This window comes from Gigantopelta aegis, chromosome 2 (genome assembly GCF_016097555.1).
Source record: "Gigantopelta aegis isolate Gae_Host chromosome 2, Gae_host_genome, whole genome shotgun sequence".
Classification (NCBI taxonomy): domain Eukaryota; kingdom Metazoa; phylum Mollusca; class Gastropoda; order Neomphalida; family Peltospiridae; genus Gigantopelta; species Gigantopelta aegis.
This window is the reverse complement of record NC_054700.1, coordinates 9,064,636-9,090,447: the sequence shown is the minus strand read 5'-3', so window position 1 is coordinate 9,090,447 and position 25,812 is coordinate 9,064,636. Positions and strand designations below refer to the sequence as shown.

The following is a 25,812-nucleotide window of genomic DNA, read 5'->3' as shown; positions in this document are numbered from 1 at the left end:
AGCAATAGCGGCAGCAGCAGTAGCAGTAGCAACAGTAGTAGTGGCAATAGCAGTAGTAGCAATAGCAGTAGTAGTAACAGCAGTAGCAACAGTAGTAGTAGCAGTAGAAGCAGTAGCAGTAGCAACAGTAGTAGTAGCAATAGCAGTAGTAGTATTAGCAGCAGCAGCAGTAGCAACAGTAGCAGTAGAAGCTGTAGTAATAGCAATAGCAGCAGTAGCAGTAGAAGCAGTAGCAGTAGCAGTAGCAACAGTAGTAGTAGTAGCAATAGCGGCAGCAGCAGTAGCAGTAGCAACAGTAGTAGTAGTAGAAATAGCAGTAGTAGCAGTAGTAGCAGCAGCAGCAGTAGCAGTACTGGTAATAGAAACAGTAGTAGTAGCAATAGCGGCAGCAGCAGTAGCAGTAGCAGTAGAAGCAACAGTAATAGCAGTAGTAGCAGTAGCAACCGTAGTTGCAGAAGCAGCAGTATTAGTAGTGGTGGTAGTAGCAGCAGTAGTATTTCACTTTTCGTTTTGATGTTTCAGCCAGGAAGCCGTGCGAGTTAACATGCAAGGCCAAAGGTCAGCACTTCTATGCCCGACTCTCCAACAGAGCCATAGACGGTACTGCGTGTTCCACCACGTCACAAGCGGTCTGCATCAAAGGGAAATGCAAGGTAACTTTCACTACAGTGTTAATACCGCGACTTGTATATCAAAAGGCCGTGGTATGTGCTATCCTATCTGTGGGATGGCGCATGTAAATGATCCCTTGCTACTAATGAAAAACATTAGCGGGTTTCATCTCTTAGACTATATGTCAAAATTACTAAATGTTTGACATTCAATAGCCGATGATTAATAAATTAATGTGCTTTAGTGGTGTCGTTAAACAAAAACACAACACACTACTGTATTAAGGGTACGCATCTTCTCTCCCCTTTTTGTAGGGGACAGGGCTAGCTTTTGCCCGAATTTCAACAAATATGTCCGATACTGCATAACAACATTTATTCATATAATTAACATTACTACCAAACAGCGATAGGCCTATATTGTTGCAAACGAATCACTACGTATTTTTACATGGATTACAATTAATTTGAGGATAAAATGATAGCAATACATGGTATAAAGATATCAGGTTAGCACATTTTGTCCGAATATCTCTATAATCTTTGCCTGAATTTAAGGTTTTGCTCCCTTAAACTGGGATATTTTGCTCCCGCATTGGGGACAGTTGCACCCCTCCCCCGCCCCTCTAGTAAACATAGGAATACAGTAGGTGACTTGTTTTAAAACGCTGTACCCTCTCCCTAGAAAAATACTGCAACCATTCGTGAACTGTAATAACAAAGAAAGTTAATCGGTTTCCTAGACACTTAATAATTATCGACCACTGGGTGTCAAACATTTAATAATTCTGATTCATAGTCTTCTAGAACACCAGCAGCATGGCCCCATGCACAGACAGGACAGCACATACACTGGTCTTTGTTATATCATCGTGAGGCACTGGTTGGAACAGGAGAACCCAACGTTGGTCCACTTACAATAATGTACTTGTGTTTTATTGTACGAAAGTGCGTTTTACCTGGTGTACGCTTTCAATAGCTCAGCCTTTGAAGATATTTTTGCTTTAACAACAGTGCCAACTAGTTTTTTGGTAAAAGTGGAAGTGTTTGGGTATGAATGTAACATTAACACATATATGTGTCATTGTGATGATGATAATGATGATGATGGTGATGATGATGTTGATGATGATGATGACGACGATGATGATGATGATGATGACGATGATAATGATGATGACGACGATGATAATGATAATGACGACGACGATGAAGATGCTGCTGCTGCTGCTGATGATGATGTGATGATGATACTGATGATGATGATTAGGATAATGATTGTTGTTGGTCAACTACTACAACTATCACCACTACACTACTATTACTATTACTATTACTACTGCTACTATGATTACTACTACGAATATTTTACCATAACAAGCATTTTGTTTTTCTTCAGGAAGTAGGTTGCGACGGCATCGTGGATTCCGATAAGAAACTCGATAAATGCGGCGTGTGTATGGGCGACGACAGTGCGTGTCGGACAATAACTGGGATATTTACCCGCCCAGAGTTATCCCCCGGTTACAACAAGATCATTACCATTCCAGCTGGCAGCACCAATATCAACATTACGGAACTCAGGCGCTCCAAAAACTACCTCGGTAATTTCCGTATATTATTTTCCGAAACCAGACATTCTCAGGAAATCGTTAGTGAATTATTAAAGTTCCATTTTGATGCATTATGATTCGGTAATATTATTATAATATTATTTTCCGTCAACATACATTTTCGGCAAATTATTCGTGGATTTTCAATCTTTCACTTGGAATGCATTGTCATCATAGGCGTACGGGCTCCCATTATTGTATGGTGGTGCGGGGGGGGGGGGGGGGGGGGGGGGGGGGCTGGCTTTTACCCGAATTAGATAAAAATGCCCGAATCTGGATAACAACATTTATTGATATTAGCATTACTACCACCACATCCGAGTTAAACGTTTATTGATCTATGAACGGTTTATTTGTTTCTTTTAGCTTTTAGGACTAACCATGATACGATACTAAACGGTGATAACAAAGTGTTTCCAAGTGGCAGCTACAAGGGATTGGGAGGTACCATTGTGTACAAACGCAGAACGCGAATTTGCCGCACACAGTGTGTCTACGTGCTCGGTCCTACTAACACGTCCACAGATCTCATGGTATTAAAACGTTTTTGCTTGTTGAATGTAGATTTATTCCAGATATAGCGTGGAATGGCAGAGTTCATGGATGGATGGATGGATGAATGGATGGATGGATGGACTTATGATGGGTCAATGGGTGTGTGGTATTCCATGTGGATGGATTGGTGGACTTATGATGGGTCAATGGGTGTGTGGTATTCCATGTGGATGGATTGGTGGACTTATGATGGGTCAATGGGTGTGTAGTATTCCATGTGGATGGATGGGTGGACTTATGATGGGTCAATGGGTGTGTGGTATTGCATGTGGATTGATGGGTGGACTTATGATGGGTCAATGGGTGTGTGGTATTCCATGTGGATGGATGGATGGACGTATGATTGGTCAATGGGTGTGTAGTATTCCATGTGGATGGATTGGACTTATGATGGGTCCATGTGGATGGATTGGTGGACTTATGATGGGTCAATGGGTGTGTGGTATTCCATGTGGATGGATTGGTGGACTTATGATGGGTCAATGGGTGTGTGGTATTCCATGTGGATGGATTGGTGGACTTATGATGGGTCAATGGGTGTGTGGTATTCCATGTGGATGGATAGGATGGACTTGATGATGGGTGTGTAGTATTCCATGGGTGGATTGTGGACTATGATGGGTCAATGGGTGTGTGGTATTCCATGTGGATGGATTGGTGGACTTATGATGGGTCAATGGGTGTGTGGTATTGCATGTGGATGGATGGGTGGACTTATGATGGGTCATGGGTGTGTGGTATTCCATGGGTGGATGTGGACTTATGATATTCCAATGGGTGCGTGGTATTGCACGTGGATGGATGGGTGGACTTATGATGGGTCAATGGGTGTGTGGTATTCCATGTGGATGGATGGATGGACTTATGATGGGTCAATGGGTGTGTGGTATTCCATGTGGATGGATGGGTGGACATATGATGGGTCAATGGGTGTGTGGTATTCCATGTCGATGGATTAATGGACTTATGATGCGTCAGTGGGTGTGTGGTATTCCATGTCGATGGATTGGTGGACTTATGATGGGTAAGTTGGTGTGTGGTATTCCATGTGGATGGATTGGTGGACTTATGATGGGTCAATGGGTGTGTGGTATTCCATGTGGATGGATGGATGGACTTATGATGGGTCAATGGGTGTGTGGTATTCCATGTGGATGGATGGATGGACTTATGATGGGTCAATGGGTGTGGTATTCCATGTGGATGGATTGGTGGACATATGGAAATGAAGGAAATGTTTTATTTAACCACGCACTCAACACATTTTATTTACGGTTATATGGCGTTAGACATAAAAATTATGGTTAAGGAAGGACATACGGATGAATAGATAAAATGAGTGGATCAGTGGATGGATGAACGGATGGATGGATGGATCAATGGATGGACTGGTGGTATATCGGCGAGTGTATGTTATTGGGTGGATATATGGATGGACTGGTGGTATATCGGCGAGTGTGTCTTATTGGGTGGATATATGGATGGACTGGTGGTATATCGGCGAGTGTGTCTTATTGGGTGGATATATGGATAGACTGGTGGTATATCGGCGAGTGTGTCTTATTGGGTGGATATATGGATAGACTGGTGGTATATCGGCGAGTGTGTCTTATTGGGTGGATATATGGATAGACTGGTGGTATATCAGCGAGTGTGTGTTATTGGGTGGATATATGGATGGATTGGTGAATAATACCGATTCACTAATGGATGGATCCGACCTGTTTTTCAAATAACCTATTTGTTGAGCATACAATAAAAATAAATTATGGATGGGTATATGAATGGATGGTTGAAAGAATTGACGAACGAACTATCGAACTTATGTATGGATGAACGATTTAGTTACCAACGCTTAAACAATTGATGTCACACAGAATAGTTTTATTTGTACTATTATGATATTTGATAGAAATGTTTCGAGAAGTAGAAATCCTGGTAGGCGTAGTAATTAGAAAAATATATATCAGCTTCTTTTCTTTCTTTGTTTATTTAGGTGTTTGGTTACTCTAGAAATTCAGGTATAATGTACAGCTTCAACGTGCCGATTAACGTTACCGATAGTTATTTCCAAGATCTAATATCACGGGACGAGCAGCAGCAGCAGCAACAGCAGCAACAACAACAGCAACAGCAAGGTCATCGCCAGGGTGAACGGCTGATCTCTGGGACGGCAAACGACCACCGTTCATACGACAGCGCAACATTTATCCCATCTCAGCATATACACCCTGTTGATAGTATGAAGCCAACATCAATCCCTGTTCGAGACACCCACAGGAATGCACACGTTGATGTCCAAGCGAATTATGATCCAGTTGTTAACAGGAATGTCCACAATCGGCAGACAGTCGTTGTTTCAAACACCAATAAAAAATATCCAGTTTATGAAAATGATGGCTATTCTGTTGTACTGAGAGCAAATGCTGGGCCAGATGGCAACATATCACCTGGCATTTCCAGTCATTCGGAGTTACCGAGCCCTGAGTCACCAGAGATAAGCGAAAGGGAACACACGAAAGCTGATGTAAGCTTACATCCAGCTGTGAATGTGGTAGATACGGACGCCAAACTGTTTCCTGCAAAAAATTCAGTTCGTGATGATGTTGACGATTTCATATCTGCATCTCAACAGGAAGGGGATAATGCCGAAGAACTCGACACACAGGCTCCTGGATTTGCTAAAGACAAACTACAAACAGATCCTCCGGATACATTGTTAGCTAACTTTCAGCAAGACAGCAATACCAATGATAAAGATCCTCAAAGTGTTATCACAGAAGACAGTCACAGAAATACCAAGATGAATCAGGGTGTTAGCATTATTGATCGTACTACTGCTGATAAAATACCACAGCCGCTACGATCGGCCGACCATGCTAACAATGATAGAAGGCAACAACGGGTAAGAATCCCAACATTTTCTCAGCGGTTTACGTTCCGTGATCGATACAGAGCGTTGATAAATGCTAAGAAGACACAACACAACAGACTACTAGCTCGATTCCAAAAAAAAACAGATGGTCCGGCTGGTGTTTCCAGTAACGGTCATGTTGTATCTCTTGGCGGAAATGGAAATTCACGAATTGATGGCATTGGACTTCCAAAACGAAGACATCATCATAGAAACTTTAATGAAATGCGAAACCTTGCATTGGACTCCTTGAAATCACAACGACAAGGTGTCCTTAATGTGCCCGTGATTGGTACGACCCAGCAGACTCCGCCGTTGACAACGCATGCCCCTACAAGCCAATCGTCGACCACTAGTGTGTCGGTTGAGTCAACAGAAGGTGTAATTGAAAATGAACAGGATGACACAAATTTACAAATTGTCCAAGAAGGTTCCGATGCAGACATATTACCCAGTTCTTCAGCACGACAGATCATTCACCAACAGCCAGTTTTAAGTCCAGTCCAGTTGCCTCCCATTGTTCGTGACCGTGTTCCAGAGGACGACGAAACCCTTGCTCTAGGAGATGTACCTTTGGACTCACGTGTCCTTCACAGGGATATTCCGCACCTTCCTGACGTAAGTGCCAATCTGTACAACAAGAACACAGTCGAGCAGTCCCATGACAGACATATAATTCAGCAGCAGCCTTTCAGAAATCCCACCGGAAACCAAATGCCACTGAATCAGCAAGGTGTTGCACATGATCACCAGCTGGGACTTTCTCCAGATGTTCCTCTGTATTATGGTGAGGGTCGGGGAACAGCAGAGCTATCAGCAGGAAAGAGCCACGTCCGAACTGATGATGATGATAGTCTGCTGAACAGTATCGGCAACATCTACTCCTGGAAGGTGTCTGGATTTTCAGAATGCACCACTACTTGTGGTGGAGGTTAGTTAATGCGTTTTGTATACTGGCTTTTCATATAGTGTTTATAATTGTGTGTATGTGAATGTGTGTGTGTTTGTGTATAAAATCATTCATCATGTGTCTATGTGTTGTACAATTCTGAACGACAAAATCGTATTCTGATATCAAACTCGTACCTGCATCAGGCATAGTCGAAAGGATGTTAGACATAGTCGTGGTTGCGTCCATGATCCACTATATGATGCTCGTTTTTAGGAGGACAGCCACTCCCCTAGGAACTGCGTAACAGGATGTTTCATTCCCTCTTGCACTGCCCATAGGAGGATTGCCACTCCCAAGACTAGTTTATGAAAGTCAAACGTGCACATGATAGAGTTCAGTGGAATATAAATAACTGTGAAGGCATTCACGCATTAATCACTGTAAAAACTTATCATATCAGGTGTTCGCGTTAGCTGGTACAGGCTGTAGCGCTGTTCATGTTTAGACTAATCTGTTTAGTCGAAATAACAGTTAATACGATAAACAGTTTCTACGTTCCAAGTTGAGCTTTCCTGTTAAAAACCACACTGACGAGTCAAAATATTATCTCTTTTTTACACATTTTTAATTTAAAAAGTATAATTTTCATCAAACTAAATACCAATATCCGTCATTGTTTGAAATATACTAGACACTTTTGAGATACGTTGGTCAAGTTAGGAGCAAGTTTAATCGTTCTTAATTGGTCATGAAAAACATCATTGGCCGTAAATTGACTTTGTGTGTGTGTGTGTGTGTGTGTGTGTGTGTGTGTGTGTGTGTGTGTGTGTGTGTGTGTACTATTATTTCAATGAAGACCAGCCTTTTGTCCGCTCTTCACTGCCAGATTTAAATTCTTTCGAGCAAATGCTTCTCTTTCATGAACTCACACTAGTATTAGTGGTAAAAAGATGTACAATATAGTTAAAATATCGAAATATCTCTGTATTATATGCTTATATTGCTGTGTTTAACTTTCTACAGGTGTGCAGCAGACGACTGTGGTGTGTATGGACACGAGGTCCCAGGCGGTTGTTACTGATGAAAACTGCGTCTATATTAGACGACCCATCCCACAAGCTGTCACATGCAGCACAAGACCCTGTCCTGCAAAGTAAGTATTGTTGGTTATATCGGTTACAACGGAACTATTAACTTCTGCTAAACTGTATCCCCTACAGAAGGCAGAATCTAAAAGACGTTTTCACATGATAGTGACTACTTAGGCGCGAGTGCAGGGTAATGTGCGGACTTGTGAGTCAATCAGTTTTATGTGCATTTCCTATCTGAGGCCTGCTGTACCATGCATAGCACATATGTAAGACGATGTCAGTAGGAAAAGTTCAATGACACATATATAGGACGATGTCTTAAGGGAACGTTCATTGACAAATATGTAGGATGATGTCTGTAGGAAAAGTTCATTGACACGTATGCAGGACGATGTCTGTAGGAAAAGTTCATTGACACATATATAGGAGGATGTATGTAGGACGATGTCTGTAGGAAAAGTTCATTGAAACATATGTAGGACGATGTCTGTAGGAAAAGTTCATTGACACATATATAGGAGGATGTCTGTAGGACGATGTCTGTAGGAAAAGTTCAGTGACACATATCTAGGACGATGTCTGTAGGAAACGTTCATTGACACATACGTAAGACGATGTCTGTAGGAAATGTTCATTGACAAATATATAGGAGGATGTCTGTAGGACGATGTCTGTAGGAAAAGTTCATTGACACATATGTAGGACGATGTCTGTAGGAAACGTTCATTGACACATACGTAGGACGATGTCTGTAGGAAAAGTTCATTGACACATATATAGGAGGATGTCTGTAGGAAAAGTTCATTGACACATATGTAGGACCATGTCTGTAGGAAAAGTTCATTGACTCATATGTAGGACGATGTCTGTAGGAAAAGTTCATTGACACATATATAGGAGGATGTCTGTAGGAAAAGTTCATTGACACATATGTAGGACAATGTCTGTAGGAAAGTTCATTGACACATACGTAGGACGATGTCTGTAGGAAAAGTTAATTGATACATATATAGGAGGATGTCTGTAGGACGTGTCTGTAGGAAAAGTTCATTGACACATATGTAGGACGATGTCTGTAGGAAAAGTTCATTGACATATATATAGGAGGATGTCTGTAGGAAAAGTTCACTGACACATATGTAGGGCGATATCTGTAGGAAAAGTTCATTGACACATATGTAGGACGATATCTGTACGAAAAGTTCATTGACACATATGTAGGACAATGTCTGTAGGAAAAGTTCATTGGCATATATGTAGGACAATGTCTGTAGGAAAAGTTCATTGACACATATGTAGGACGATATCTGTAGAAAAAGTTCATTGGCACATATGTAGGACAATGTCTGTAGGAAAAGTTCATTGACACATATGTAGGACGATGTCTGTAGGAAAAGTTCATTGATACATATATAGGAGGATGTCTGTAGGACGATGTATGTAGGAAAAGTTCATTGAGATATATATAGGAGGATGTCTGTAGGAAAAGTTCATTGACATATATATATAGGACGATGTCTGTAGGGAAAGGTCATTGACATATATGTAGGAGGATGTCTGTAGGAAAAGTTCACTGACACATATGTAGGACGATGTCTGTAGGAAAAGTTCACTGGCACATATGTAGGACGATGTCTGTAGGAAAAGTTCACTGATATATATGTAGGACGATGTCTGTAGGAAAAGTTCACTGACACATATGTAGGACGATGTCTGTAGGGAAAGTTCACTGACACATATGTAGGGTGTATACTACCAAATCAAATCCCATAGACGACAATAGTAACATATGTGGCTAAAACTCCTACCTGCAACGTATCAACCGACATAAACGCCACGGATATAAATACTACCACCCCTTACACTTAAAGTGAATCAGAAAAAAATGGGGGTCAAGCTGCTCGTTTCTGAGGTAACGGGTAGCGTCTATGACTACCCTAGTTTCGCACAAAATTCGAGTACTTTTGTTTACAGGTACCCCATACATGTTTCAAGCACAAGGCTACTTGACACATTGGTACTAGATGAAATAAAATTGCACATTTGTTTTACCCAGATGAAACTATTATTTTTTACAACCAACACACTCTCATTTATAACCAATCACAGGACTTGTGGTGTTCACTTCTCTATCAAAAGTTGGGTGCAACTCGAACTTTGACCCAGCCAGAAGTTATTTGGTTTAGTACTACCTATACTGATAACATACATTTTTCAAAAAGTGTCCAGCTATGTGTCTTTATGACAACCAGGATCTGGTGTATTCTGACATAAACTGACAACCTCACTGAAACTGTTGTTTCTACAGTGCAACCTAATATAATGTACACCTCAAAAAGCATATATATTGCATATAGTTTTATACAAATGCAATATGTCATATTAAACAACAAAATGTTTTAAAATAAAACTCCAGAAGATATTTACTTTCAGTTGGGTGTGTGTACTCAGGTATATATGTAGAGGCAACAAAGATAGTCAGAGTACCTCTACCCCTTTAAAGAATTCCATTAAAACACATGCACTTGATTGACCCCTAGATTATGAAGACCTTAACAGGCACATCAAAGAAATATCAGTATTAAAAAAATACACTGTCTGAGGAAGGAAACACAAACATGACTGTACCTGTATGAAGTAATGACTTAATGTCCTGAACATTAGTGTTGGGAGGAAATCCTGTATGCTGGGTGTGGGTGTCTTAAAGTTACTAGGTGTGCGAATTTCAAATCCATCGGCCATGCTGATTCTCATAATGAACCATCAAAACTATTGGCAACCACCAATATTCCTGACTATATTTTATTTATAGCCTACTGTAGTTGGAGGTTTTAATAGTTGTGATATCTGGAATAATCATGCAGCTTTAACACATTTATTTTTAATTAATTACTGAAAAAAACTATTTTTAAATGACAAAATTACCCGAACATCTATTTTCTTGCATTATTTTCTAATCCAGATGAATACAATATGTACATTAGATGTATTCCTACAATCTGTAATCCAGCATTTTATTTAGCTAGTAACATTAGGTAATACAGCTTTAACAATAAAATAAATTATCAACTTAATCCAAGGTAGATAATCAAATCTGAAAAAATTGGTTCTGAATCTAGTATAAACTCAAAATGCTTTTCATGAGAGCTAACTAAGTGATTATTCAGAGAAAAAAATGATCTGGAGATCTAAGTATATGTTTAACAACCTTATTGTTATGTACAAATAAGAACAGAAGGCACAATAGTGACAACAAATTTAAGTATGTTTTTGGTAAAGTTTTTCTTCAAATTTACTTTAAATTTTGCATAAAACTACAAATTTGTCTAAAATATAACTTAGCACCCTATAAATATGTCAAAATGACAATAAAAATCAACTTCTTTACAAATTTGAGCTTTCAGAATTTCATACATAAGAAATTAACAATGTTAATGGAAACTAAAGACATTAACCCACTATTGGCACATGCTATTTTTAATATAAAAATAAATTGCTATTAAAATCTTAGTTCAGGTTGCCTATATATAATATCATATTTAAGAGCAGTTGTATATGGCAAGTCAAATACCATGTAAAAAGAAATTATTGAAATCTTTACAGTATGAATTATAGGCCAAAACCAACTTTTCTTCAGTGCTAACTTTGATTCAAACTCCATTCAGAGCCATGTACAGAGATTATTGTCAAGGTCAAGGTCATTGTGAACTTGCATGATCGAGTGATGGCTAATTAATCAACCAGTATAGTTTAATTAAATAAAATTACAAAACCATAATATTTTTTATTATGCACTGAATATGTGCTATAGGGTGTATACTACCAAATCAAATCCCATAGACGACAATAGTCACATATGTGGCTAAAACTCCTACCTGCAACGTATCAACCGACATAAACGCCACGGATATAAATACTACCACCCCTTACACTTAAAGTGAATCAGAAAAAAATGGGGGTCAAGCTGCTCGTTTCTGAGGTAACGGGTAGCGTCTATGACTACCCTAGTTTCGCACAAAATTCGAGTACTTTTTTTTACAGGTACCCCATACATGTTTCAAGCACAAGGCTACTTGACACATTGGTACTAGATGAAATAAAATTGCACATTTTTTTTACCCAGATGAAACTATTATTTTTTACAACCAACACACTCTCATTTATAACCAATCACAGGACTTGTGGTGTTCACTTCTCTATCAAAAGTTGGGTGCACCTCGAACTTTGACCCAGCCAGAAGTTATTTGGTTTAGTACTACCTGTAGGACGATATCTGTTAGGAAAGTTCACTGACACATATGTAGGACGATGTCTGTAGGAAAAGTTCACTGACACATATGTAGGAGGATGTCTGTAGGAAAAGTTCACTGACACATATGTAGGAGGATGTCTGTAGGAAAAGTTCATTGACACATATGTAGGACGATATCTGTAGGGAAAGCACATTGATTAGTTAATGTTCGACTACTGGATGACAAGCGTTTTGTAACTTTGTGACATAGTTTTAAAGGAAACTCGCTACATTTTCCCCTTTAGATGAACGGGATCTTTTATAAGCACTTTGCCACCAACACGGGATCTTTATAAGCACTTTGCCACCAACAAAGGATTTTTATAAGCACTTTGCCACCAATACGAACACACATACCACAGCCTTTGATAAACTAGTTGTGGGTCACTGGTTGAAACAATGGGTCAACTTTGTATATAAAAGAGGTTGTTTTATCATAGATGATGTTTTTCTTACAGATGGGCTGCCGGCACGTGGAGCTCGTGCAGCACGACCTGTGGGCCAGGCGTGGAGACTCGCACTGTCGTCTGCCGCTCGCGCGTGTCGCGAACACTCAAGATAACTATGGCCGACGAGTCATGCTCTGAACAGGAGAAACCTGAAACGAGAAGAGTGTGTCAGTTGACGACGTGCCATACCTGGAAAGTTGGAAATTTCAGTGAGGTAAGGACACCTTTAGGGTTTTTTGTTGTTGTTGTTGATGTTGGGTTTTTAAATAAAAAACGTTCGACAAACACAGTATAGAGATTTCGAAACCACGCTCATGGTTTATCAATTTTTTACTTTTCAATCTTCTTCTTCTGCGTTCAAGCTACTAGTATTTAGTTGATCATACTTTAAATTTGGAGGCCAGTTATGTTAAAACATAACGCTGTCTGGATAGTATTCTTCTGTGCCTCAAAGCTTGTCATCCAGTGATGTTCCATTCGGAATTGGTTTTACCTTGCTTCGTTGTACAAAGGTCAAGACTGCAGGATGTGCTTTGGCAATTGTGGTCCTGTTTGATATGGACAGTCGTCAGTGTCTGCCAGCTTCAGACGATCTATATAGGATTTGAGATGATAGTAACCAGTGGGAGTAATGCTACTATACCTGCCCATTTCTCACTAATAACTAACAGTTTACCCACAATCCAGAATAGAGAAAATCTTGACAGTTGAGGTATGTGCCCAGGACAGCGGGCTTGGACGTTAGCTGGATTTCAGCCGGAAAATCAAGTTAAAATGATTATTTATACTTTTTTAGTTAGTTAGTTAGTTTAGCTGTTTATTTGTTTATTTGTTTGTTTGCTTGTTTGCTTGTTTGTGTGCTTGTTTGTTTGTTTGTTTGTTTGTTTGCTTCTTTGTTTATTTACTCATTCATTCATTCATTCATTCATTTAATTGATGTGTGTCGTATTTTGTCTAGTGTGATGTGAACTGCGGTCAGGGCGTCAGACAGAGAAGTGTTGTTTGTGTGAACCAAGACCAGGACGAGGTCAGGGACCAGCACTGCTCCGGGCTGAAGCCGACCACGGAGGAGATTTGTGACGTGGGCTCCTGTGGGAAGGGCTGGTACCACACCAAGTGGCCACAAGACGTGAGTTGCTTCCCTTTAGTAGCTAAAGCGATCAGATACATATTTGTAGACCAGGTGCGTGTGCAGGGGGGGTGGGGGGGGTGGGGGGGGGGGGGGGGTTTCGGGGTTAAAAAAATCCTCCTTGCTCAAGCATATTTTCGTTTTTCCTCTATACATTCTCCGGGGGAGCATGACTCGACCACCTCCTTATAAATCCCAGTTGCCAGAGCCTGTAGACATATACAGAACATTAATTAGTGAACAGATACCAAAATATATCCCGATGGTGGATTATGATCAAACTTTTGTTATTTGGTCTCTATCGATTACAGCTAATTATCAACCGATTATAAGCAGTTATAAGAATTCTAATCTATTCCAAACACAAAGAAAACAACAATTTGAAGTATGCTGTAACGACATTAAAAAAAATGGTTTTGCAACAAATGTGGATGTCAAGCACTCCATACTAAATTGTGTGGATTGTTATTACAGTAATAGCGTAGGATAGATAATAAAGAACTAAATGCAATTTATTCTAAAGAATATTATATATGAACTGTGGTTTCTGTTTAATAAGAAAACATATACACATCGACTTAATGGTATCGACTCAAGCAAGATACAGACATGAACGTTAATACAAGTCTTGGCCGGGACGGCTAGTCATATCGACACAAACGACACGATTAAAGCAAGTTCGACACGACGGTGCTAGACTGTATTTTACTGGATACTGAACTATTACTGTATACACACTAGGTACATAAATGAGTATTCGCAGGAATGGAGTGGGGTTTATTTTTTTTTGCAATACGTACCTCTGTTAACGCCCATGGGTACCCTAAGAATATGACTTCTCAAATTCCAAGAATATTACCATCCTGAAGATCTCTCTTCTTTTCCAGTGCCCTGCTGATTGTGGAAGTGGGGTTCAGAAGAGACGGATACACTGCGCGGGGGAGGAAGGACAGGCCCTGCCCATGTCCAGGTGTGACAGACAGGACAGACCGGAGACTGAACGCAAGTGTCGAGTGAACACTCCCTGTGGCGGCACCTGGTTCACGGGGGAATGGAACAGGGTAAGTGAACTGAACGCAAGTGTCGAGTGAACTCTCCCTGTGGCGGCAAATGGTTCACGGGGGAATGGAACAGGGTAAGTAGACTGAACGCAAGTGTAGTGTGAACACTCCCTGTGGCGGCACGTGGTTCACGGGGGAATGGAACAGGGTAAGTGGACTGAACGCAAGTGTTGAGTGAACACTCCCTGTGGCGGCACGTGGTTCAAGGGGTAATGGAACAGGGTAAGTGGACTGAACGCAAGTGTCGAGTGAACACTCCCTGTGGCGGCACCTGGTTCACGGGGGAATGGAACAGGGTAAGTGAACTGAACGCAAGTGTCGAGTGAACACTCCCTGTGGCGGCAAATGGTTCACGGGGGAATGGAACAGGGTAAGTAGACTGAACGCAAGTGTAGTGTGAACACTCCCTGTGGCGGCACGTGGTTCACGGGGGAATGGAACAGGGTAAGTGGACTGAACGCAAGTGTTGAGTGAACACTCCCTGTGGCGGCACGTGGTTCAAGGGGTAATGGAACAGGGTAAGTGGACTGAACGCAAGTGTCGAGTGAACACTCCCTGTGGCGGCACGTGGTTCACGGGGGAATGGAACAGGGTAAGTGGACTGAACGCAAGTGTTGAGTGAACACTCCCTGTGGCGGCACGTGGTTCAAGGGGTAATGGAACAGGGTAAGTGGACTGAACGCAAGTGTCGAGTGAACACTCCCTGTGGCGGCACCTGGTTCACGGGGGAATGGAACAGGGTAAGTGAACTGAACGCAAGTGTCGAGTGAACACTCCCTGTGGCGGCAAATGGTTCACGGGGGAATGGAACAGGGTAAGTAGACTGAACGCAAGTGTAGTGTGAACACTCCCTGTGGCGGCACGTGGTTCACGGGGGAATGGAACAGGGTAAGTGGACTGAACGCAAGTGTTGAGTGAACACTCCCTGTGGCGGCACGTGGTTCAAGGGGTAATGGAACAGGGTAAGTGGACTGAACGCAAGTGTCGAGTGAACACTCCCTGTGGCGGCACCTGGTTCACGGGGGAATGGAACAGGGTAAGTGAACTGAACGCAAGTGTCGAGTGAACACTCCCTGTGGCGGCAAATGGTTCACGGGGGAATGGAACAGGGTAAGTAGACTGAACGCAAGTGTAGTGTGAACACTCCCTGTGGCGGCACGTGGTTCAAGGGGGAATGGAACAGGGTAAGTGGACTGAACGCAAGTGTCGAGTGAACACTCCCTGTGGCGGCACCTGGTTCACGGGGGAATGGAACAGGGTAAGTGAACTGAACGCAAGTGTCGAGTGAACACTCCCTGTGGCGGCAAATGGTTCACGGGGGAATGGAACAGGGTAAGTAGACTGAACGCAAGTGTAGTGTGAACACTCCCTGTGGCGGCACGTGGTTCACGGGGGAATGGAACAGGGTAAGTGGACTGAACGCAAGTGTCGAGTGAACACTCCCTGTGGCGGCACGTGGTTCAATGGGTAATGGAACAGGGTAAGTGGACTGAACGCAAGTGTCGAGTGAACACTCCCTGTGGCGGCACGTGGTTCAAGGGGTAATGGAACAGGGTAAGTGGACTGAACGCAAGTGTCGAGTGAACACTCCCTGTGGCGGCACGTGGTTCAAGGGGTAATGGAACAGGGTAAGTGGACTGGACGCAAGTGTCGAGTGAACACTCCCTGTGGCGGCACGTGGTTCAAGGGGTAATGGAACAGGGTAAGTGGACTGAACGTGTCGTGTGAACACTCCCTGTGGCGGCACGTGGTTCACGGGGGAATGGAACAGGGTAAGTAGACTGAACGCAAGTGTCGAGTGAACACTGCCTGTGGCGGCATGTGGTTATTAATTAGTGCAAAATAGTTTGAGGTATTACAGCCTTTGTACCGTTATTTTACACACTACTATGGCCAGTTAAATTAATTTCTGATTGTTCTGGTATTTCTAATAGCTAAACAAAGTCAAAGTTTTTTTAACGACACTACTAGAGCAAATTGATTTATTAATCATCGGCTATTGGGTGTGAAACATTTGGTAATTTTGACATATAGTCAAAGAAAGAAATCAGCTAAATATTTCCATTTGTAGCAAGGGACCTTTTATATGCACCATCCCATAGACAGGATAGCACATACCACGATATTTGATATACCAGCCTTGGGGCATTGGCTGGAGCGAGAAACAGACCAATGGGCACACCAACAGAGATCGATCCCAGACCGTCCGCCCATCAAGCAAGCGCTTGGTAGTAGCTCAAATTGTATTTTATACGTATCAAGTGGATGTACCTCTGAACTAGCTTGACAACTTTTATGATTTTTACTTCTATTCATGAAAGCTTTCAGAAACTCTATAGCTATAATAGATCTACTCTTCTCCAATTTGCGACAAGTCGAAAATAACATAATAATTGATGTCCGACATTTCTTGTTAGTTAATCTACTTATCCCACAAATATGAGTCTATTGTAATGTCTGTTACATCAATCATTTCAAACAATAACAGCCATTTGATTTAAATATACGAGTACTATAATACAGTCTGTTATAATTAAACACAATAGTGGCTCATATATCTCATATTCACGTGAATTGTACACATTTAGTAGTTTTGATAATCAATTACTTTGTTTACCACTGTTGATACGCGGTCGGTCCAGGATCGATCCCCGTGAGTGGGCCCACTGGGCTATTTCTCGTCCCAGCCTTTGTACCACGACTGGTATATCAAAGGCCGTGAAATGTGCTATCTTGTTTGTGGGAATGTGCGTATAAAATATCCCTTTCTACTAATTAAAAAATGTAGCGGATTTCATCTCAGACTATATGACACAATGACCAACTGTTTGACATCCAATAGCCGATGATTAATAAATCAATGTGCTCTAGTGGTGTCGTTAAACAAAACAAACTTTAACTTTGTTTGCCACAGCTGTAATCGGTGTTTGGTTCAAGCAGAATTCATATACTTCGTAAGGAAAACATTTGTTTTCAGCAAATCTTAGTGTTTCATGTTAGTTTATGGTCTATGTAGTTATATGTGCCATGCGTTCAACAAGTTATTTTGATTATTTTCGCATTTGCTCCACAGTGTAATGTCACATGCGGCAGCGGCTACAAAACGAGAAGTGTGGCCTGTGTTAAACAGCTTCCTGGCGGCATAATGGCCGTCGTCGGTGACGAAAACTGCAAGAGTTCAGTAAAGCCAGAGACCGGAAGTGAATGTCAGCTTCCGCAATGTCAACCGGAATGGTACATGACGCCGTGGAGTCAGGTGATATAATTAAATATTTCTCAGTCATAAATAATTATGTTTTGAGCGGCAAGACAGTTTTCCATCATTAAAGGGACATACCCTAGTTTCTAAACACTAAGGTATTTTTTGTTTCACTATTAGAGACGTTTTTGATAACTGAAATCATACTTTACTTATATTTTATTGTTTAGATTATTCATTTCCGTACATTCGAAGTGGTTTTGGTCATCCTGGTGTTATTAATATCACAAAATGCATTTCTCATATTTTTAAAACCGCACGTACGTCTGAGAGGTAACAGTTATGGAGTCGAGTTTTAGTCTTTTTTTAAGAGGGTAATTTACCATTTCAAAGTCACAGACTCATGTTTCACTCATTTGTAACTTTATCCAAATGTGTTACAAATTTGTAGATTAACTAAACTTAGTGTTAATTTTCTCTGGTTGAAACTAGGGTCTGTCTCTTTAAAACCACATCTTTGTGAAAAGTAGAATGGAAAGGGCATCTAGTTCCCTACTTGAAATATTTGATTTCAATAGCTGAATATGTTACACTGAAACATGAAATCTTTTTTTTTAAAACCCAAACATTTCTTATAATAATAAAGTGATACATTTAAAATCTATTTTATGTTTAGGTGGGGCGGGACGTAGCCCAGTGGCTTGATGCGCGGTCGATCTAGGATCGATCCCAGTCGGTGGACCCATTGGGCTATTTCTCGTTCCATCCAATGCATCACGACTGGTATATCAAAGGCCATGGTATGTGCTACCCTGTCTGTGGGATGGTGCGTATAAAACACCCCTTGGTACTATTGGAAAACATGTAGCGGGTTTCCTCGCTAAGACTGTCAAAAGTACCAAATGTTTGACATCCAATAGCCGATAATTAATAAATAAATGTGCTCTAGTGGTGTCTTGCTCTTTGATATACTTGCAGACATTCCTCAACTTTCCGGGTAGCACAAGATATAGGTACAACGTTGGTCTTCTAGCTATAACTTGAGATACTAGTATTTAACAAGTTAGAACTGTGATTTTTTGGAGGTGGTGTTTTTAATTTCTATTTCGGTTCTTATTTCATTTTGATATTCGTATGTAATAACTTACTACTGTAGAAGTTTTGAGGTGGGTTTTTGTTGTTGTTGTTGTTGTTGTTGGTGGTGGGTTTTTTCGGGGGGGGTTTCGTGGTTTTTTGGGGGGTTTTGTTGTTGTTGTTGTAGTTGTTTTTTTTGTGTTTTTTTGTTGTTGTTTTTTTGGGGGGTAGGGGGCACATACCTGCATTTGAAGCTACTAGATCTACCTTCAGTACTGAATTAGCTCGTAACTTAATGACATTAAAACCCACCATCATTCATCCACAGTGCTCCAAGTCTTGTGGGTCGGGTGTTCGTACCCGAGAAGTGAAGTGTCTGGATCAGGATCAACATACAAGTGCTGCCTGTTCTCCGGACGATAAGCCAAAGGGTCGGGAGACATGCAATACCGAGGACTGCACAGCCAGACCGACACCTAAGCCAACGAGTCACACTCGGAGTAAGTGTACATTAGCGTGTTTAGGAGGCCGAACACTCGCGAACAATTTGACTGGTACCATCGTCTTCTATCACATCACGTTAATTTAACTTTAAGACTGAAACACCAGTCTAGCAAGTGACCGCGATTTCTCGCCCTCCTGAACATTCTCGGAATTAGCATTCAGTTTTTTATTCTACACATCCATACTGAAGGTACCCAAGAAAGATCGCATATAAATGCTTGGTAAGATCATTTGGATTTACAATGACGAATCCCCAAATGGGTTTTCCCTTTAATGATATTTAGTTTACAATGCACTACAGTGTCAGCTCACGTCCAGACTGTAAATGTTTTATACCAAACGTGCTAGTTGTTAACATGAACAAATAAATAGTGTGTATGTATGCACCGAGAAATTAATCAAGAACCCCATGCAATAATAAAGGACACTTTTTTACTGTTTATAAAAAGCAGATTTAGTTTGATTTATACCTAGAAAGGTAATGCGACTAGAGGATGTTCTTGGAGGTCTTAGATACGACGCAGCCTGCATTGCATCGACAGTGGCAGCCGTTACATCGTGATCTTGGGGGAATCAGGAATAAGTGTACATGGTTTCAATAGCTATTGTAGTTTTCGACTTGGGCTGTCTTTGATTTAGCAGTGATGTTTTGTGGCAGAAATGTCGATTATACCTGATTGTAGAACATTACAGATCCATGATAGTTATAGTGGTTCCCATTTTGCCTCAAATGCAGTGCTGTCAAAACTGTTTTATTAACGCAATTAAAATAATGAACATTGTTATAATTTGTTGTATTTTTGTTAGAATATGTAATTTTAACAATTACAGTAAAATAAAATGGGGATGCATAGTTAAGTTTTCTGTGTAATTATATACATTGGTTTGACAATACTCCCATGTATTCAATATTATGAGGCCCTTAGGAACTATATCTGGAGTTGGGGCCCAATTACTAATGGGGGGAGGGGTCACAGCCGCTATCGGGGAGGGGCACAAACCATATTTTTATTTAGTTGTATATAAAGTATAACAAAACACGTGCACTTTCGTCCACGAGTGGTGGACACGGACACTCCTCCCCCCCCCCCCCCCCCCTAGCCTTGACCACCTCGGTTCCTACGGACCTGATTATTGGAGCTTTATTCAGTTCTCTCTGTTAATCCTTTTATTTCGTTTCCTTGCAGAAAATGCCGCTTGCAAAGATTCCTTTTCACAGTGCGTGCTGGTAAAGAAAGCCAGACTGTGTAGATTCAAATATTACTCAAAAATGTGCTGTCATTCTTGTTCAGAGGCAACATGAAGTAGCTGGGAGGACAATACCTACATCTGTCATTCTTGTTGAGAGGCAACATGAAGTAGCTGGGAGGACAATACTACATCTGTGATGCTGTGGTTTTACTAGACTCAGAAATACTCACATGGGACAATACATGTCAATGTCGCAATGGTGACTCCATCAAAAGGATACGATTTGTCAGAACTGTTCAACAATGTTACTCACCAGAAATTTATTGTTCTTAAACTACTAACTGACTGGTAATTGTAATTGTGTTTCTTTGTGTAGTAGATGACACATAATTTTGACATTTAATGGAATATGTTCAATATGTATATATATATATATCTCATCCATGCACCTCACACTTGAGACAAGTGCTATCTTTGTGTATGGCTTCAGATGTTTTATGTTACAAATTCATTCACATAAAGGGGTATACCTTGTCATCTCAAGATGAACTCTTCGGAACTGAGGTGGAGACTTTCCAGAAATGGATCAGTAATAGCGTATAGTGACATTGAATGTTTTTGGATAATAATCTTCTAGTTTGCGTGATAAATTGGGTCTATTCAACAGTTGAACGCTGTCAGAGAAAAGTTATTATCATGCATGAATATCATTTAATTGTTTTATCCAAAACTTTGCTCATGGTCAGTTCATGCTTTTCATTGCATAATATAAGAGGGGAATAATAGGTTATATTTAACAATCGAGGTAACTATTATCAGATTCCATAGTGTACATGTATTTCTCAACATGCCGATACCAATATAGGTTTAGGAAGTTCTGACAGCATGTCTTGGTGTATCAGTGGACTCACACAAGTATAACATTTAGTTGACACTTTTAAGTAAAAGTATTACATGGTGAAAATAAAGGGAAATAAAATAGACGGTTTATGGCGACACATCAGCACTATTCAAACCACGACCATCTGGTGTCCACCGTGTGGTTATTTAAGCACTTGGTCAAGGGAAAGAAAATAGACGGTTTATGGCGACACATCAGCACTGTTCAAACCACGACCATCTGGTGTCCACCATGTGGTTATTTCAGCACTTAGTCAATTGAAAGAAACCCGCGTTCATCACACTTGCTACGTCTACTGGAAAGCACCAAGGGATGTTTTATGTTGCCTTCCTCATAGACAGGACATAAAATGCCACTGTCGTTCATGAACCATTATGGATGAGAAGAAAACAAAACGTGAGTCTACCAAAGGCAATCCATGCTAAGATCAATCGCACGTCAGTCCAACTCTAACACTGAGCTGTGTCCCATCCCTCGATGCTGTGCAAGATATCTTTTCTTGAGGTTGATTGATGCTAAAATATTCAGTACCCTTTCAATGTTCATCATAAACCGTTATACATTTACTGAAACAATTTCACCAAAGAATAGACATGTTTAATGATTATATCAGAGCTGGTGTTGTGAGACATGATTCACCGAAAGGGAGGTTAGAAAGTTTGCTTTATAACCAATGGAACAAGCATTCACTAGTATATCAGTAACATGTATTTTCTTATTGCATTTGTGTCCTTTGATATCCTTTGAATGTTCACCAAATGTACAGATTATTTGAGGATAGTATTTGATATACTTGTGCCTCCCTTCGCATGTCCTTGCATGAGAAGCAAACGTTTGTCATCATGCAATAAACTGCAGCCTAAAGTGTCGGACTTAAAAAGCAGATTGGAACTTAACTGGACACCTCATCTGTGTATTTTAGAAAGTCCACGTTCCGAATGTGGCTGAATAAATATTAATTCATATCATTTCAACAGATAAATTCTTATTCTGAAAAATATTCTAGTGTTGAGAGACTAGAAAGCAGAATACACCTGAACGACAAAACCGTATTCCAATATCGAAATCGTATCTCTGCATAAGGCAGTCGAAAGGATCTTGGGCAAAGTCGTGATTGCTAACAAGATGATTCATCACTCTGCAACGCCCGTATGAGGCCTGCCACTCCTGCGACTAGCTTACAAAAAATCAATCTTGTGTCGGACATTTAATGAAGCGGCTCATTATGCTACGATATGATGATTACTTTTGTTTTAATAATTTAACAACTTTCTTTTGATCATTGTTAATTGTCTACTCTGGAAAATTGTCCAATGGTATTTCGTAGTACGACTGCTATCATGACCGTATCATTTTACTCATTTTACGCAGACACAATTTGCAATTTTGAACCGGGAGGTTTCCTATTGTTGTCAAACTCGATCAAAAATATATGTTTAATTCACAGTACTGTCATCTGCCTTGTGATTGCTACATGAATATATCTGGCAGTTTGGTATTTGACACGAATTCGCTAGTCTTAACCCAGCTATTCCAATTTTGACCATCTTCTCATACATTGGTCTCAAGATCAGTATAAACAGTATAAACAAACACCACCATTAATTAGGTATCATGTTGATTCTACGAAGACGATTTGTGAGCACGAGAACAGTCTAGGAATATGGAAGTTTATGTAGTGTTCTTGGGTTCCGGAGCTGTGGAAATATGTGTTGATAAGGCCTTTAATAACAGTGTTCATTGTGAACTTTTTGAACCTCTTCGCGTAGAGCAGTTGCATATTTAGCTGTTTATACCTTTATATACGATTGACAAGTATTTACACTCAAAGTAACAATATCATAGTTGAGCTTTCGTGTTTAATCTTTTTGTTTTTCTGAAAACAAAACTATTCATCTTCCAAACATTTTGGTTGTTCTTTTTTTTAAATAATTTTGTTAAAACGATGTCAAAAAGTTGATTTGAAATATGATATCGTTTATTTCTGAGCGTCGATCAAAATACTCTTCCAAACCGTTTGGTTATTCATTGATTTTTTTTTTAGTTTTGGTGTTAACAGTATGTCAAAAATTTGATTTGCAATACATCCATACACATCAAATTCAGTACAGTAGTTAAGTTTAAATCGTTTATTTCTGAGCTTCGATCAACTGAGCAATTCAAATCTGTCAAAATATCGCTTAATGTATGTAACTTCAACTGTGATAGTGTTACCTTTTAGTAGCATAATACACCATAATTATACAGTGTATTCTCTAGGAGAATGTGTGATTTCATTATATATAATAATATTTCATTGATGTTTATTGTTGCTCTGTATCATAACTTAACCTTTTTATATGGAGAAGTAAGATTATTTGCTACCTTGACTGGAATTCTGTTATTTGTTAATATGTTTTAGTTTTTCTAGACATCACACAAAAGTCATCGAAATAGGCTGAGGAACATAAGGGTAATAATAGTACTGTAGATTGGATAGCTACTGGATAGCTACTAATATATTGCTGTTTTCATCAACTGATAGAGCACGTCTCATTGATAAGTGAATGGGAAGATTAAAGGATTTTATTGTTTTACGGCACCACTTAAGCACATTGATTTTATTTTAATCATCGGCTATTGGATGTCAAACACTTGGTAATTTTGACATACAGTCTTAGGGAGGAAACCTGCTACATTGTTTTCCCTTAGTAGGGATTAGTAAGGGATCTTTTATAAGCACCATCCCTCAGACATGATAGCACATACCACGGCTTTTGATATAGAGCGAGAAATGGCCAAATGGGCTCACCGACGGAGATCGATCCTAGATCGGCCACGCATTAAGCGAGCACTTTACCACTGGGCTACTTCCCGCCCTCTAAATAAGAAGGATACGAGTTCATGGTTGTGGAGTATTGTATGCATCTATGTAAATTAAATTTGAAAACAAAACACACACAAGAATAACTGCATAGTGCAAGGGTTAGGGTTAGGGTTGGGGGTAGAATAGCGGATAAAGCCGATATCTTAAGACAGCAAAGAGTTGTTTTATTTATCCTGCAATTCGAGGTGGGACGTACGTTCGAGTTTTCTCTTTCCCAACCAGTACCCTACGACTGATTGAAACATTTCTGTCTTGTTTTAGAAGAATTGCCCGCAACATCTAGCACATAATTCTAGAATAGTCAGTTGGTTAAATGATTTTAGCATCAGCATACGGGGAAAAAACACATCTTCTTTAACAAAAGAGGTTACCACTATGTGTCTTTCCATGCCTTATGTCTTACAAGATGTATTCCTTTACTATATTCTTTGAAAGAATAATTTTCGTCACCTTGTCATTTTATTTTAACTTGCGTCTATGTGGTTATTTCTTGATTTACGTAGATAATGCTAAATGAAACCACGGTCGCAACATAGACTATTCGCACTCTGAAAGTCCTCAGTCTTTTTTAGTCCTTTTTTTTTTTCTTTTCTTTTTTTTCTTTATTTCTTTCTGTCTCTATCTCTTTCTCTTTTGTTTCCATTGTGATAAAACTACGTGACTTACTACCTTAAGTATTCAATTCACAAACAATCAAAATCAATATATATCGTATAATGTTTTTTTCAGTTGTATATCATCCATTTATATTAATCCTGATGCAATTATTTGATAACAATATTTGAATTCTGAATAGAGTGATGCGCATAAAAAATACATCAGGAAAAAAAACAAAATGTTTGCGATTCCGAAAAACGCATCTTGTCACTGAAAAAGAAACATATAGTTGATTGTTATATTATTACTTCCGCTTATTATCGGATTCCGCTCATAATTTCGGTATTCATCCAGTACACTTTGGATTGATTAATCCAAGAAAAAACCCCAACAAAACAAACACACTAATAGCTAGAAAGTCATGTAATATATATGTTTTATACTTTATATTTTCTACACTTAGTAAAAAGGTATGTTTCTGAAAGGTTGGCTCTAACACAGACACTATTTTGTTGGCATACTTGCATCGAGGTAGTCCAGTGGTAAGGCGCTCGCTTGATGCGCGGTTGGTTTAAGTGAACCCATTGGGCTATTTCTCGTTCCAGCCAGTGCACTACGACTGGTATATCAACGGTCGTGGTCTGAGGGATGGTACATATAAAAGATCCCCTGTTGCTTAACACATACTTAACATCCAATAGCCGATGATTAATAAATCAATGTGCTTTAGTGGTGTCGTTAAAAACAACGTTATTTTTAGACCATTGGTATAGCTATATATACTGAGCAATAAAAGAAACGCAAAATGTTTTAATGAGATATATATACATACACGTCTAATGCACACTTTCAACTGTTACTATAATACAACGAT

General features: G+C 40.0%; 1 protein-coding gene across 2 annotated transcripts in view; it reads left to right on the top strand.

The window, feature by feature from the left end:
* Positions 1-23,844, top strand: part of LOC121380953 (thrombospondin type-1 domain-containing protein 4-like) — a 102,078-nt gene extending 78,234 nt beyond the window's left edge. The window contains exons 6-16 of one of the 2 annotated variants that reach the window (XM_041510004.1): positions 523-653; positions 2,011-2,215; positions 2,591-2,757; positions 4,776-6,624; positions 7,609-7,738; positions 12,426-12,630; positions 13,375-13,545; positions 14,433-14,606; positions 17,680-17,862; positions 19,208-19,379; positions 20,571-23,844. In XM_041510004.1, the coding sequence (XP_041365938.1) occupies positions 523-653; positions 2,011-2,215; positions 2,591-2,757; positions 4,776-6,624; positions 7,609-7,738; positions 12,426-12,630; positions 13,375-13,545; positions 14,433-14,606; positions 17,680-17,862; positions 19,208-19,379; positions 20,571-20,686 (3,503 nt within the window). In that variant the 3' untranslated portion in view covers positions 20,687-23,844. The remainder of the gene's footprint in view (positions 1-522; positions 654-2,010; positions 2,216-2,590; positions 2,758-4,775; positions 6,625-7,608; positions 7,739-12,425; positions 12,631-13,374; positions 13,546-14,432; positions 14,607-17,679; positions 17,863-19,207; positions 19,380-20,570) is intronic. The other variant, XM_041510013.1, reaches the window with a different exon arrangement.
* Positions 23,845-25,812: the final 1,968 nt, after the last annotated feature.